Source organism: Dryobates pubescens, chromosome 1 (genome assembly GCF_014839835.1).
Source record: "Dryobates pubescens isolate bDryPub1 chromosome 1, bDryPub1.pri, whole genome shotgun sequence".
Taxonomy (NCBI): Eukaryota; Metazoa; Chordata; class Aves; order Piciformes; family Picidae; genus Dryobates; species Dryobates pubescens.
In genome coordinates this window covers 33581837-33595327 of record NC_071612.1, presented here as the reverse complement: position 1 = coordinate 33595327, position 13491 = coordinate 33581837, and the positions used below count along the sequence as shown (strand labels likewise).

General features: G+C 43.2%; 1 protein-coding gene across 1 annotated transcript in view; it reads right to left on the bottom strand.

Moving 5' to 3' along the window:
• Positions 1-13491, bottom strand: part of GABRA2 (gamma-aminobutyric acid type A receptor subunit alpha2) — a 73329-nt gene that overhangs the window by 1816 nt on the left and 58022 nt on the right. The window contains exon 8 of the mRNA XM_054163648.1: positions 3873-4075. Within this exon, the coding sequence (XP_054019623.1) occupies positions 3873-4075 (203 nt within the window). The remainder of the gene's footprint in view (positions 1-3872; positions 4076-13491) is intronic.

Here is a 13491-nt window from a genome sequence, read left to right as displayed (position 1 = left end):
CATCTACCCAATTTCCAATGTTGGTTTCAAATTAGCTCCTGCTTTATAATTTTCAGAGCCATATACAGATCTTGACATCTCCGTGCTTAGGTGCTGTGCCCCAGCTCTCTTCTCTCAGGAGATGGGGTCACATAGAAATAATGGAGTGGGAATTCAGTTCATTGACTTGACTGCAACAAAGAGCTGATCAAATATGTAGCTTATCCTTGCACCTGTTTTCCTGTGAGATAAGCTCCACGTTGACAGCACTTAGATGGAAATTTCCATATAACATGAACACAGCTGGCTCTCAGCGCACAGCTGAAAACAAGGTGTTCAGCACAAACAAGCGCAAATGACCAAATCAAATCACAAGAGGAACACTCCCAATGATCTATAATCCTTTCAGACACACTGAGCATGCTTTCTAAAGCAATGCCATTAAGGAGATCTGCCTTGTAAAGAAGAATATGTTAAAAGTTAGCTTTTTGTGAAGTCGGGTTGGAGAAAATTGGAATGGGCTGTCCAGAGAGGTGGTGAAGTCACCATCACTGGAGGTGTTTAGGAATAGACTGGATAGGGTGCTTGGTGCCATGGTTTAGTTGATTAGATGGTGTTGGGTGATAGGTTGGACTCGATGATCTCAAAGGTCTTTTCCAACCTGGTTAATTCTATTCTATTCTAAAATAGAGAATAGGACATGTGAATGAGAGACAAATATTCAAATGAATTGTCTCCTTTTGTCCTTCCTGGGGAAGGAATTACTACATAGCTGTTAAACAGCTCCCAGTCCTGAGATCATGAGATGACACTGCTATATTAATTTAAAGGAGCAGCCAAATGATGATGGGAGAGTTTTTAAGAGCTCTCTGCATTATTACAGTGCCAGGGCAGCATGCCAGTCTGAAAAGCTTCACTAATGACATGCTGATAAACTTGTACTGACTCAGCATCTGCTTCTAGCACAAGGGAGCAGATCCTGCAGCTATGGATAGTCCATACTCATTCAGAAATCAAAAAGATTTATAAACAATGAACTTATTCTCTCTGATTCCCCTTTACCATTAATTGCACATTTTGCTTCCTTATGCATGTTGGGGTTGTTTAGCCTGGAGAAGAGGAGGCTCAGGGGAGACTTCATTGCTGTCTACAACTACCTGAAGGGAGGTTGTAGCCAGGTGGGGGTTGGTCTCTTCTCCCAGGCAAGCAGCACCAGAACAAGAGGACACAGTTTCAAGCTGTGCCAGGGGAGGTTTAGGCTGGATGTTAGAAAGAAATTCTTCCCAGAAAGAGAAATTGACCATTGGAATGTGCTGCCCAGGGAGGTGGTGGAGTCACCATCCCTGGAGGTGTTCAAGAGGGGATTGGATATGGCACTTGGTGCCATGGTTTAGTTAGTCATGAGGTGTTAGGTATTAGATGATAGGTTGGACTTGATGATCTCTGAGGTCTTTTCCAACCTTATTGATTCTATGATTGTCTGATTGTTCTTTATGCATTCAAAGTGCAGAGAAACCACCCATTAATTAAATTGTGCTTCACAACTACTGTTATCATCTAGGAAGCAAATCACAGTCTGCCCTATTTTAGGGCAGAACCACAGAAATCAGAATATTCTTTGTCAAAAAAACCCAATAAAACCAAGAAAAAAAGAAAACAACACAATAATTCTTTCCCATTGGGCGAATCAGGGGGCTGGGATAGGACAAAAGTATGTAACATGGTTTGGTCATGAGGTCTGTGATGACAGGTTGGATCTTTGAGGTCTCTTCCAACCTTGGTGATTCTGTGATATTAAGTCAGTCAAAATAAGAACAAGTCAGCTTGAGCATTTGCTCTGCGTTATTAAAGTCATCAGCTGTAAAGCTTGACACAAATTTAGGTGTCTCACCAGTTCATATTGTTCAGAGAGTATGAAATCCTATCAGGTAGAAATTTCTTCACGCTCTCATACCTTCGCTACTAGCAATACCAGAAAATTAAGCCCTGACCGTGTTTGTGAGCACTCAAGTGCATCAATACATCATAGGTGAAGTGCTACAACTGCTGTTTAAATTAGCTCAAAAATCAGTGTCGCCTGAGGGCGAGTTTCAGAACACTGAAAAGGTTCAAACCCTCTGGATTCTGTTATTAATAGCTTTCACATTCAGTTGTTTTGCTGATCCTCAGTTACCAGGGGAAAAAATCAATTGACATGATATCTTTCTGTAATGTTCTTCTTATTGCCAACTCAGCCAGACTAAGTGATACAAAATATCAGCAGCCAATACCATCTGGATTTGATTTTTGGAATAACCAAACAAACAGCTGTATCTGAGGAGTCAAGGAAAAGTCAAGACTGCTGCCAGCTATGGTGGGTTTTAGGCTATGCCATTAAAACTTTGTTACAGATTTTGAGCACAAAAGTAGAAAAATATAAATAAAAACACTATTGGATGTAAAAAGGAAAACTAAAAGGGATTGGATGTGGCACTTGAAGCCATGGTTTAGTTAGTCAGGAGGTGTTGGGTGACAGATTGGACTTGATGATTTGTGAGGTCTTTTCCAACCTTATTGATTCTGTGATTCTAAAGATTACTCTAAACAATTTCATTGGCAAAAATATCTGCTATAAAATTGACTGTACCAAAACAATTCTTTCTCTTTTCTGATCGCTTCTCTGCTTGCTTCACTCAGGAAAGATTAATCTGCTTCTGCTGACCTTGGCTGCATTATTTTGGTTAAGTCTAACCACTGCTTTCTCTCTCTGCTCCTCTTTCCTTTAGGACAGGGAGTTGGGGGAGGCAATGGAATGGCCTCCCTGGTCTCTGACCAGGGGGATTTTCATGTTGTTAATTGTAAATATCTGGATAATATTGTAACTACTGAATATTTTGTACATATTCAATGCATTCCATTGTAGAGTGTGATTTTGCTTGGAAATACAGCTTTCATTTGCTTCCAGCTGAGTTAGTCTGGCAAAATTAATGTTGGGAGGGGGAATTTCAACCCATCACGTTACAAAAAATAATCTGGATTATTGACACCAAGTAAGACTAGCTAGATCAGAGCAGATATATTTTTGATCAGGATAGAAAATACATCTACATCCTTCTGATTGAATGTATCATGTTTTGGAGGGGGTTTTATGCAGCCAATTTTATCAGAACAATAGAAGCATAGAATCCATAAGGTTGGAAAAGATCTCAGAGATCATCAAATCCAACCTGTCACCCAACACCTCATGACTAACTAAACCATGGCTTCAAGTGCCACATCCAGTCCCCTCTTGATCACCTCCAGGGACAGGGACTTAAACATCTCCAGGCAGGTTGACCCCACCACCTCCCTGGGTAGCACATTCCAATGGCCAATCTCTCTTTCTGGGAAGAACTTTCTTCTCACCTCAAGCCTAAACTTCCCCTGACACAGCTTGAGACTGTGTCCTCTTGTTCTGGGGCTGGTTGGCTGGGAGAAGAGACCAATCCCCACCTGTCTGTAACCTCCTTTCAGGTAGTTGTAGAGGGCAACAAGGTCTCCCCTGAGCCTCCTCTTCTTCAGGTTTAACATCCCCATCTCCCTCAGCCTCTCCCCAGCCTTGTTGCCCTTCTCTGGATATGTTCAAGTGTCTTAATGTCATTGTTGAATTGAGGGGCCCAGGACTGGACACATTACTCAAGGTGTGGCCTAACCAGTGCTGAGTACAGGGCAGAATGACCTCTCTGCTCCTGCTGGCCACACTATTTCTGATGCAAGCCAGGATGCCATTGGCCTTCTTGGCCACCTGGGAACGACAGAGCTGTTTGCCACTCACTGGCAATAGGGCCATTGCCTGCTCTGGCAGGCAGGTTGGACTAGATGATCTTCTGAGGTTCCTTCCAATCCCTAATATTCTGTGATTCCTTAGCACTTACCTTATCATTCACTACACTCTTTCCATCCCAGGCCCATCCTCGTTTTGTGAAGTAGTTTACAGTTGCAAATTCAATGAGTGCAGAGAACACAAAGGCGTAGCAAACAGCAATGAACCAATCCATAGCCGTCGCATAGGCCACTTTGGGGAGCGAGTTCCGAGCGCTGATGCTCAGCGTTGTCATTGTCAGCACTGTGGTGACTCCTGCCAGGGGACCAATAGAAACAAGTCAGAATATCACAATATCATAGTATCAGTCAGGGTTGGAAGGGACCACAAGGATCATCTAGTTCCAACCCCCCTGCCATGGGCAGGGACACCCCACACTACATCAGGCTGGCCAGAGCCTCATCCAGCCTGGTCTTAAACACCTCCAGGGATGGGGCCTCAACCACTTCCCTGGACAACCCATTCCAGGGCTTCACCACTCTCATGGTGAAGAACTTCCTCCTTACATCCAGAACAGCTTTGAATGTGAGGAAAAATGCAAACCAAGGATTCTTATGGTATGGTTGGGAAACACAATAGAAAATTTGCTAATCTAAGTGGTGGCAAAGTGCCAGGCTCATATTAAAGGCTGCATATGGAGTTTCCTTTGGTTTAGACCAATCTTGTTGTCTAAGCTTCCCCTTTTCTTTTAGTTAGCTGAAGAGTGAACTTACAGGAGATAGAGAATATTTGCAATTTTTTTTTCAATGTCAGGACAGGTAAGGGACAAAATTAACAATTCTTTGATAGAATCATGCTATTCTGCAGCATTACAGTAATAATGATGAATGTGTTAATATCTGTTGGTTGGCCTCGGGTGTGGAACTGACAGCACCACACAAACTGAGCTTGGTTAGTAGAAGTAATGATTTCTTTTCTCTTTGCCAGTAGCTGTCTCACTAACCATCCAGTGGTGTAGCTGAAGATGCAAGCAGGTTAAGTTTTCCTTCTGGTAACAAGGGTCCAAGGATTTGAAATGCTAGAGCATTCTAACTGTGTATTATGTGTCTGTTGGGAAACAAGACTGGGTGGTCCTGGAAGAATGCCCTTTCACTGTGGCAGTTCACAGTAATTTCTCCATAATGAAAACCCAGTAGGAAGTCAGAAATTACAATAAAAAAAAACAAACTCAGAACAACAACAACAAAAAAGAAGAAGATACATAGGAGGGAAGGAAAAAAAGAACATTTTTCTGAATCAATCTCAGCAAGCAGAAACCCACAGCCACAACTGCCGTTTCCATCCCTTAAGTAAATCTGTTTTCTCACCTCAGGCTGAATCACATCTAGACAAACTAAACTATTCCCTTTGTTGCATGCCATTAAAGATTTCTCCAGAATGAAAAGCAACACAATGTGATATGCTCAGCATTGATCAGCAAACCTACATTCCATTATGGCAGGCAAAGGAGATGCAGAAGTATTAGTAAGAGCAGATCACAGCTTCAACAACTAGACACTCATGAAATTGTTGTAAGAGTATTCCCAAGAGCAAGTAAAGTCACTCTGCCTAAACCAGATCCTCCACTGTCACCAATCTGTCATCTGGGTTCTGCAGGAGTGACCTAGCTCAAATTTTCCTTCTGCTCTGAGAGCAGCAATTTTAACTGCTGCGTGAGAGAGAAGAGAGGCAGCAATTACACCTACTCAGACCTCCTCAGGCTTTGTAATTTCCATCTTTCCTGTAAAGCATCTCCATCTCTGAGGGTGCTACAAAGGATGACAAAGCAAAGCTGAGTGGACTCAGCCTCAGCGCTGTTCTCCCTTGATGTGCCTCTGAAAGCCTGTGCAGCAGGGAAAACAAGGATCAGAAACACCCTGCTGAGTCACACAGTATCCAAACACCTTAGCAAACATCAGTCTCTAATTGCTGGTTTTCAACCTCCAGAAATTAGTGGATTTGGTCTGGAATCAGCCTGTGACACTCTTGTGATCTCCCAGCACACACAGTGAAAGGGAAGCAGCTCTCAGACCATACTGCATGAAAACGTGTAGCCAACGTCTTTTGTACAGAATTTCTTCTCTCCTAACACTTACAGAACATATGGCTTGATTATTTGCAGCACCTCAGGGAAAAGGCAGTCTATCTTACATTTAAAATTACCACATACAAATGTTAACACTGTTCCTGAGCTGCAGATAGATCCCTTTAATTTATATGGAAGCATCACTGAGGTGATTGTTTGCCAGAGCTAAGGTGACCTTATCCCCATGTAAATATATACAGTTACTGCTCTGTTTAAGTCCTAACTTTTACAAGAAACTCATCTTCTGGGAGCCCCATTGCCTCCTCCAGGAATCCAATTGAAGATTAACTGCATGACCTTTTCCAGTCTCAGTTAAAACCTCACGAATTTACATCTTGTATCTTGCTGCTGACTGACAGCTCCCCTAAAAGAGTTCAGTGAGCCACACCACTTTGTGACCCAAATGCTAAGCAACCAGGCCACTGTCAGACAATTGCCAAGGCTCTCTCATTTATCCTTTCATTCTGTAAATTCAGGGATGGTCAAGCTACCACAGTCATTATATCTGAACTGAGATGGGGGAAAAATAGGACAGAAAATGGAATCTCTAATACCTGTCAGTTTAGTAATCTATAGCATTATTAGACTTGCTACTCTCCAGGCAGAAAGCAGAATGACTTTGCACATTGCTCCTCTAGCCAAGAAGGCAAATGCCATTCTGGGGTGGATTAGAAAGACTGTGGTTAGTAGGTCGAGAGAGGTTCTCCTCCCCCTCTACTCTGCCCTAGTGAGGCCACATCTGAAATACTGTGTCCAGTTCTGGGCTTCAAGAAGGACCTAAGGGAACTGCTTGAAAGAATCTAGTGCAGAGCCACAAAAATTATGAAGGGAGTGGAACATCTTCCTTACAAGGAAAGACTGAGGGAGCTGGGGCCCTTTAGGCTGGAGACTGAGAGGTGGCCTCATTCATGTTTATAACGATGTAAAAGGTGAGTGCCAAAAGGATGGAGCCAGGCTCTGCTGGGTGATGCCCAATGCCAGCACAAGGGGCAGTGGTGGAAGCTGAGGCATAGGAAGTTCTATGTGAACATGAGGAAAAACTTTTTCCCTGTGAGGGTGATAGAGCACTGGAACAGGCTGCCCAGGGAGGTTGTGGAGTCTCTCTCTCTGGAGATATTCAAAACCCATCCGGATACATTGCAGTGTGATCTGCTCTAGGTGGTCCTGCTCTGGCAGCAGGGTCAGACTGGATGATCTTTCAAGGTCCCTTCTGATCCTGACATTCTGTGATTCTGTGATTATAGTTCATTTGGAAAATCAGTATTATAAAGCCTTCTTTACAATAAAAGACTAAATCGGCTTCAAATAGAATACATAGAATACATAGAATAAACCAGGTTGGAAGAGACCTTCAAGATCATCGCGTCCAACCCATCAACCAATCCAACACCGCCCAAACAACTAACCCACGGCACCAAGCACCCCATCAAGTCTTCTCCTGAAAACCTCCAGTGATGGCGACTCCACCACCTCCCCAGGCAGCCCGTTCCAATGGGCAATCACTCTCTCTGTATAGAACTTTTTTCTAACATCCAGCCTGAACCTCCCCTGGCGCAGCCTGAGACTGTGTCCTCTTGTTCTGGTACTGCTTGCCTGGGAGAAGAGACCAATCATTCCCTCTTGTCCTATTGCTAGACACCATTAGGGAAAGTCCCTCTGCAGCCTTCCAGTAGGCTCCCTTCAGGTATTAGAAGGCAGCTCTAAGGTCCTACAAGAGTCTTCTCTAGGCCGAAGAGCTCCCTTGGCATATCCTCATAGCAGAGGTGCTCCAGCCTTTGGATCATCTTTGTGGCCCTCCTTTGCACTTGTTCCAACATCTCTGTCCCCTTCTTATGCTGGGGACACTAGAACTGAACACAATATCTGAGATGGGGGCTCAGCAGAGCAGAGTAAGGGGGCAAAATCCCCTCTCTTACTCTGCTGGCCACAGTCCTCTTGATGCAGCCCAGCACACAGTTTGCCTTCTGCATGAGTGCCTTGCATGAGGGCACTGCCAGCTCGTGATGAGCTTCTCATCACTCAATGCACCCAAGTTCCTTTCTTCAGATCTACTCTCAACTATGATGATGATCCATGCAGGCCAAGACTGGAGCTATGTGATTGCCTAGGATATTTGTTTTCTTACGGTTCTGCTTTTGAAAGAGCATCTGCTTGCTGGAGAGAGGATATCCATCTCCAGAGCTGTAAATTCAACACTTTGCACTGGCACTAAATTTATATTTGTTCTGTCTTGTTTTGGATTCCAGGACAGATGGATACCAATGCAAGATGTGATTAAAGTTAGACCATCAACTTTGGGCAAACAATTTCTGTCACTCAGTACATGACATATTGCCACACAACAGCAGAAGAGGCAAACTGGGGAAAAAATAAAAATGCCTAACTGAAAACATACACTGGAAACTGGAAAAACTAGCACATCAGTAATGAAGTGATAATCTGTCATGAGGACTGGTTTGTGCCCACATTCGTGTGCAAAAGTCAGGCTACTCTTTGACAGGGTTAAGTTCTTTTTGATCCTAATTTCACCTCTTAACTGAACCGTAGAATGGGCTGGGTTGGAAGGGACCTTCAAAGCTCATCCAGTCCAAACCCCTCTCTGCAGTCAGCAGGGACATCCTCAACTAGATCAGGCTGCCCAGAGCCCTGTCAAACCTCACCTTGAATATCTCCAGGGATGGGGCCTCAACAACCTCCCTGGGCAACCTGTTCCAGTGTTCCACTACCCTCATGATGCAGAACTTATTCCTAACATCCAATCTGAATTTGCTCTTCTCTAGTTTGAAGCCATCACCCCTTGTCCTGTCACTGTGGGCCTTTGTAAACATCCTCTCTCCATCCTTATTGTAGGCAGGTCACTATTAGGTCTCCCCAGAGCCTCCTCTTCTCCAGGCTGAACACCCCCAGCTCCCTCAGCCTGTCCTCATAGCTCTGTGCTCCAACCCCCTGTTCATTTTTGTGGCCTTCCTCTGGACCTGCTCAATTAGGGCTCCAGACCTCGAGGCAGTACTCCAGATGAGGTCCCACCAGAATCACTTCACTGGATCTGCTGGCCACACATCTTTCTGTATCAACTGATCTTTCTAATTGGAACAAATTTAAGTCAACTCAGCCATGTCCCAGCCTTCTCACATTAGAAAGTGGACATCTCCTTTCAAAATGAAAGGCCTAAATGAGTTACCAAAGGACACTGCTGTAACAAAAGCGGTACTCCAGCTTTACAAACTGTACAAAATCCTCAAGCTGTGTTCCATTTCATGCTGCTCCTTCCACAACTTTATCTTTCCATCACAGCTCTTTGCAAAGATACACAGAATGGTCGGAGAACGTATCACAAGAGTACCAATAAACTACTTTCTATTCCTCCCTTTGAATTAGAAAGCTCATTCCATTGCTGTATTATTTCACTCTTTCTTTCTTCTCCACAGTAATTACACATATTGTTAGGTAATTAGATTGCTCAACCTGCTCCAAAGCCTGTATAGGTTTCTAAATATAAACAGCAGTAGAAAGAAAAGCCTGCTGTCCCTTTTACAGAGACACAGATTACTGTTTCATTTTATCACTCCATGAGCAAACGGTTGGAGGCCTAAACAAAAGATTACAGATTCTGGTGATAGTGCAATTTAAAAGGATTCTACCAAAACATTTGGCTACACACTATGCTGTTGTGGGGTTTTTTTCCCCCCACTTACACAATGCCTATGTATTATTTGAGAGCATGTTGATTCTGCTTAGACACCAGAAGATAATTCTCAACGACCACTAAGAGGAAGACTGTAGAAAATAGCTGAAGTGCTCTGTCCACTGTTTTTGTTTAAAAAGATCCCCAACCAAAACACAAGAGGCCAGATGTGCTTTTAAACAGCATGTAAGGCCAAGAACATTGGTCAGTTTTAAGACTCAGAGACTCAGCTTGACAGGGTGCTAGACAGGGTGCTAGGTCATCTCATTTAAATTACACTGTCATAGAATCATAGAATCAACAAGGTTGGAAAAGACCTCTGAGGTCATCAAGCCCAACCTATCACCCAACACCATCTAATCAACTAAACCATGGCACCAAGCACCCATCCAGTCTCTTCCTAAACACCTCCAGTGATGGTGACTCTACCACCTCCCTGGGCAGCACATTCCAATGGCCAATCTCTCTTTCTGGGAAGAACTTCTTCCTAACATCCAGCCTAAACCTCATGACTAACTAAACCATGGCTTCAAGTGCCACATCCAATCCTTTTTGGACCAGATGATCCTTAGGGTCCCTTCCTACCTGGTATTCTGTGATTCTGTGACCACAACATAATCTATTTCCAGAAAAGTTGCATCTAATCAGTCAATTAAGCTACATAAATCCATTGTGAAGTCAGAGCTGATGTTGCTTTCCTGTGCATACCAGTAAGAAGCACTGCAACAGTTCCCTATCAATCCCCAGCCAAGCTAATTCCAAAGTTGAACAGCAAGTGCTATTTACCCCAGCTCCAGTGAAAGCTGTGTGCCATTATACCACTACTGGGCACAAGCCAACCTCATGAAGTTCAATAAGACCAAGTGCAAGGTTGGGACAATCCCAAGCACAGATACAGGCTGGGTGAGGAGTGGCTTGAGAGCAGTCTCAAGGAGAAAGACTTGAGGGTGTCAGTTGATGATAAACTCACCGTGAACCAGCAATGGTCTCTGGCAGCCCAGAAGGGAGCTGTGTGCTGGACTGCATCCAAAGCAGGGAGAGCAGCAGCAGAGGGAGGGGATTCTGGCCTCCCCTGAGTGATCCTGCTTTGACAGGGAGTTTGGACTCAACCATCACTGGAGGTCCCTTCCAATGCCTAACATTCTGTGATTCTGTTAAATGGCTTTTTGATTCAAAATGTAAATTAATTCATTAATATGTGTTGAGAAAAATAAAACCAATAACAAGCAAGACATAGGGATAAGACCACATCATAAGAATGGATGACCACAGTCTCCTGACAAAAGAACATAGAATCATAGAACCAACGAGGCTGGAAAAGACATCAGAGATCATCAAGCCCAACCTATTACGTAGCACCTAACACCTCATGTCAATTAAACCATGGCTCCAAGTGCCATATCCAATCCCTTTTTGAACACCTGCAGGGATGGTGACTCCACCACCTCCCTGGGCAGCACATTCCAATGGCCAATCACTCTTTCAAGCTACATAGCTACATGAATTTAAAGCTCTGTGTCTTGGATAATGTACTAAAAAATTATACAACTCTTGTTTTCTGTTCTTGCCTGCTTCAGGAATCAATGGGGGGGGGGGGAAAATTATATATATATACATATATATATATATATATATATATATATATATATACATATATATATATTCAGTTTCCAACTCTCATTCCTTGATCTCTTCTCCCAGGCAACCAGCACGAGAACAAGAGGACACAGTCTCAAGCTGTGCCAGGGGAAATTTAGGATGGAGGTGAGGTGAAAGTTCTTCCCAGAAAGAGTAACTGGCCATTGGAATGTGCTGCCCAGGGAGGTGGTGGAGTCACCATCCCTAGAGGTGTTCAAAATAGGATTGGACGTGGCACTTGAAGCCATGGTTTAGTTGTTATGAGGTGTTGGGTGATAGGTTGGACTTGATGATCTCTGAGGTGTTTTCCAAACTTATTCAATAGAAGAATAGAATAGAATAGAATAGAATAGAATAGAATAGAATAGAATAGAATAGAATAGAATAGAATAGAATAGAATAGAATAGAATAGAATAGAATAGAATAGAATAGAATAGACCAGACCAGACCAGGTTGGAAAAGACCTTCAAGTCCAACCTATCACCCAACAACATCTAAGCAAATAAACCATGGCACCAAGTGCCTCATCCAGTCTGTTCCTAAAGAATTCCAGTGATGGCAACTCCACCACCTCCCTGGGCAGCATATTCCAATGGCCAATCTCTCTTTCTAGGATGAACTTCTTCCTAACATCCAGCCAAACCTCTCCTGGCTCAGCTTGAGACTGTGTCCTCTTGTTCTGGTGCTGGTTGCCTGGGAGAAGAGACCAACCCCCACCTGGCTACAACCTCCCTTCTATTATTCCTACTCTGTGAGTTGAAAACCACAGGTAAATATAGCACTAAGAAAACTAATTTCTGATGGTTTTCCTGTCACCTGCATCTAATCCTGCTATTCAAACACATGTGATGCTTCTCAGTGTTACGACCCCTTAAAAACCAAGCAAGAATTCAATAAGCTGCACAAGATTAGTTTTGCCCATACTGCTGACACCGAACGTGTAACAATCAACACATTACTAAATGAAAGAGATTGTAATCTTGCCACTAAATGGAAGCATTACAAATCAGCCTTATTTCCCTTCATTAAAAATGCAATCGAATGCTTCTCAAATTTATCTGCTGGAGAAAACACATTCAAGGCTTATTTAATTAATGATGATCAAACTTCCTTCTCCCAATAATTTAAAGCAAGGTTGAAACAATATAACATTATGATACCATTCATTTGGGATAGCTTAGGTCAACAATATTAAATGGAGGTCATAAGGAAAGGGATTAAAGAGCTCAACTAGAAAAGAAGCTTAATGTTAACCTAGAAGTTGAAACTACAACGTGAGGGAGTAGAAAGGGGAAAGAAAAGTAACTCCTTTCAAACATGAAATAATAAATGCCAAGTGGTGTTTTGAATAAGTGGGAGAATGTTTCTTTAAAAGGGACACTGCTCTAGTAGTCAGTCCTTTCCAGGACTTGGGAGCTCTCAAGAAGATTTCCTGGGCAGTGTGGTTCTGTTCTTGAGGCCATTCTACCCACTTGTCTCAAGACAGCGTCATAGAATTGTCAGGGTTGGAAGAGACTTCAAGGATCAGCCAGTTCCAACCCCCCTGCCATGGGCAGGGACACCTCACACTACAGCAGGTTGCTCACAGCCACATCCAGCCTGGCTGCAAAAACCTCCAGGCATGAGGCTTCCACCACCTCCCTGGGCAACCTGTGCCAGTGTCTCACCACCCTCATGGGGAAGAGCTCCTTCCTAACATCCAAATTCAATCTACCCATTTCTAGTTTTGCTCCATTCCCTGCAGTCGTATCACTTCCTGACACCCTAAAAAGTCCCTCCCCAAAGTAACCCCAATAAAGTACTTATTTAAAAAAAAAAAACAATGAAGTGAAAAAAAAAATATGAGCAAGAAAGATGCATGCAAGAAGAGACACAACATCCCAGAAAAATCATCCTAGTGCTTTGTCACTGATGTGGTGTGATACTGTTATGGACAACACAGGAACAGAAAGTGCATTTTTGGAAGAGAACATGCGAGACTTATTTTGGACAAACCAGCATGAACGTTCTAAATATGTAGGAGAGGGTAGAGAAAAGGGCAAAGACAAAAATATGGATGGATTTCACAGTGTACTTGCAAGGCTAGGAAACAGAAATGTGTAGTATGATAAGCAAAATTGGTCAAATTCACAGCGGATTTTGAAGGGGAAAAAAACCCAACCAAACAAAAAAACAAAAAACAAACCCAACAAAACAACACAACCCAAAACCCAAATCTGCCTGACAACTGCCCAGGCACACATGGCTAAAAGTTAGTCTAAATAATACCACTGATCCCTTTC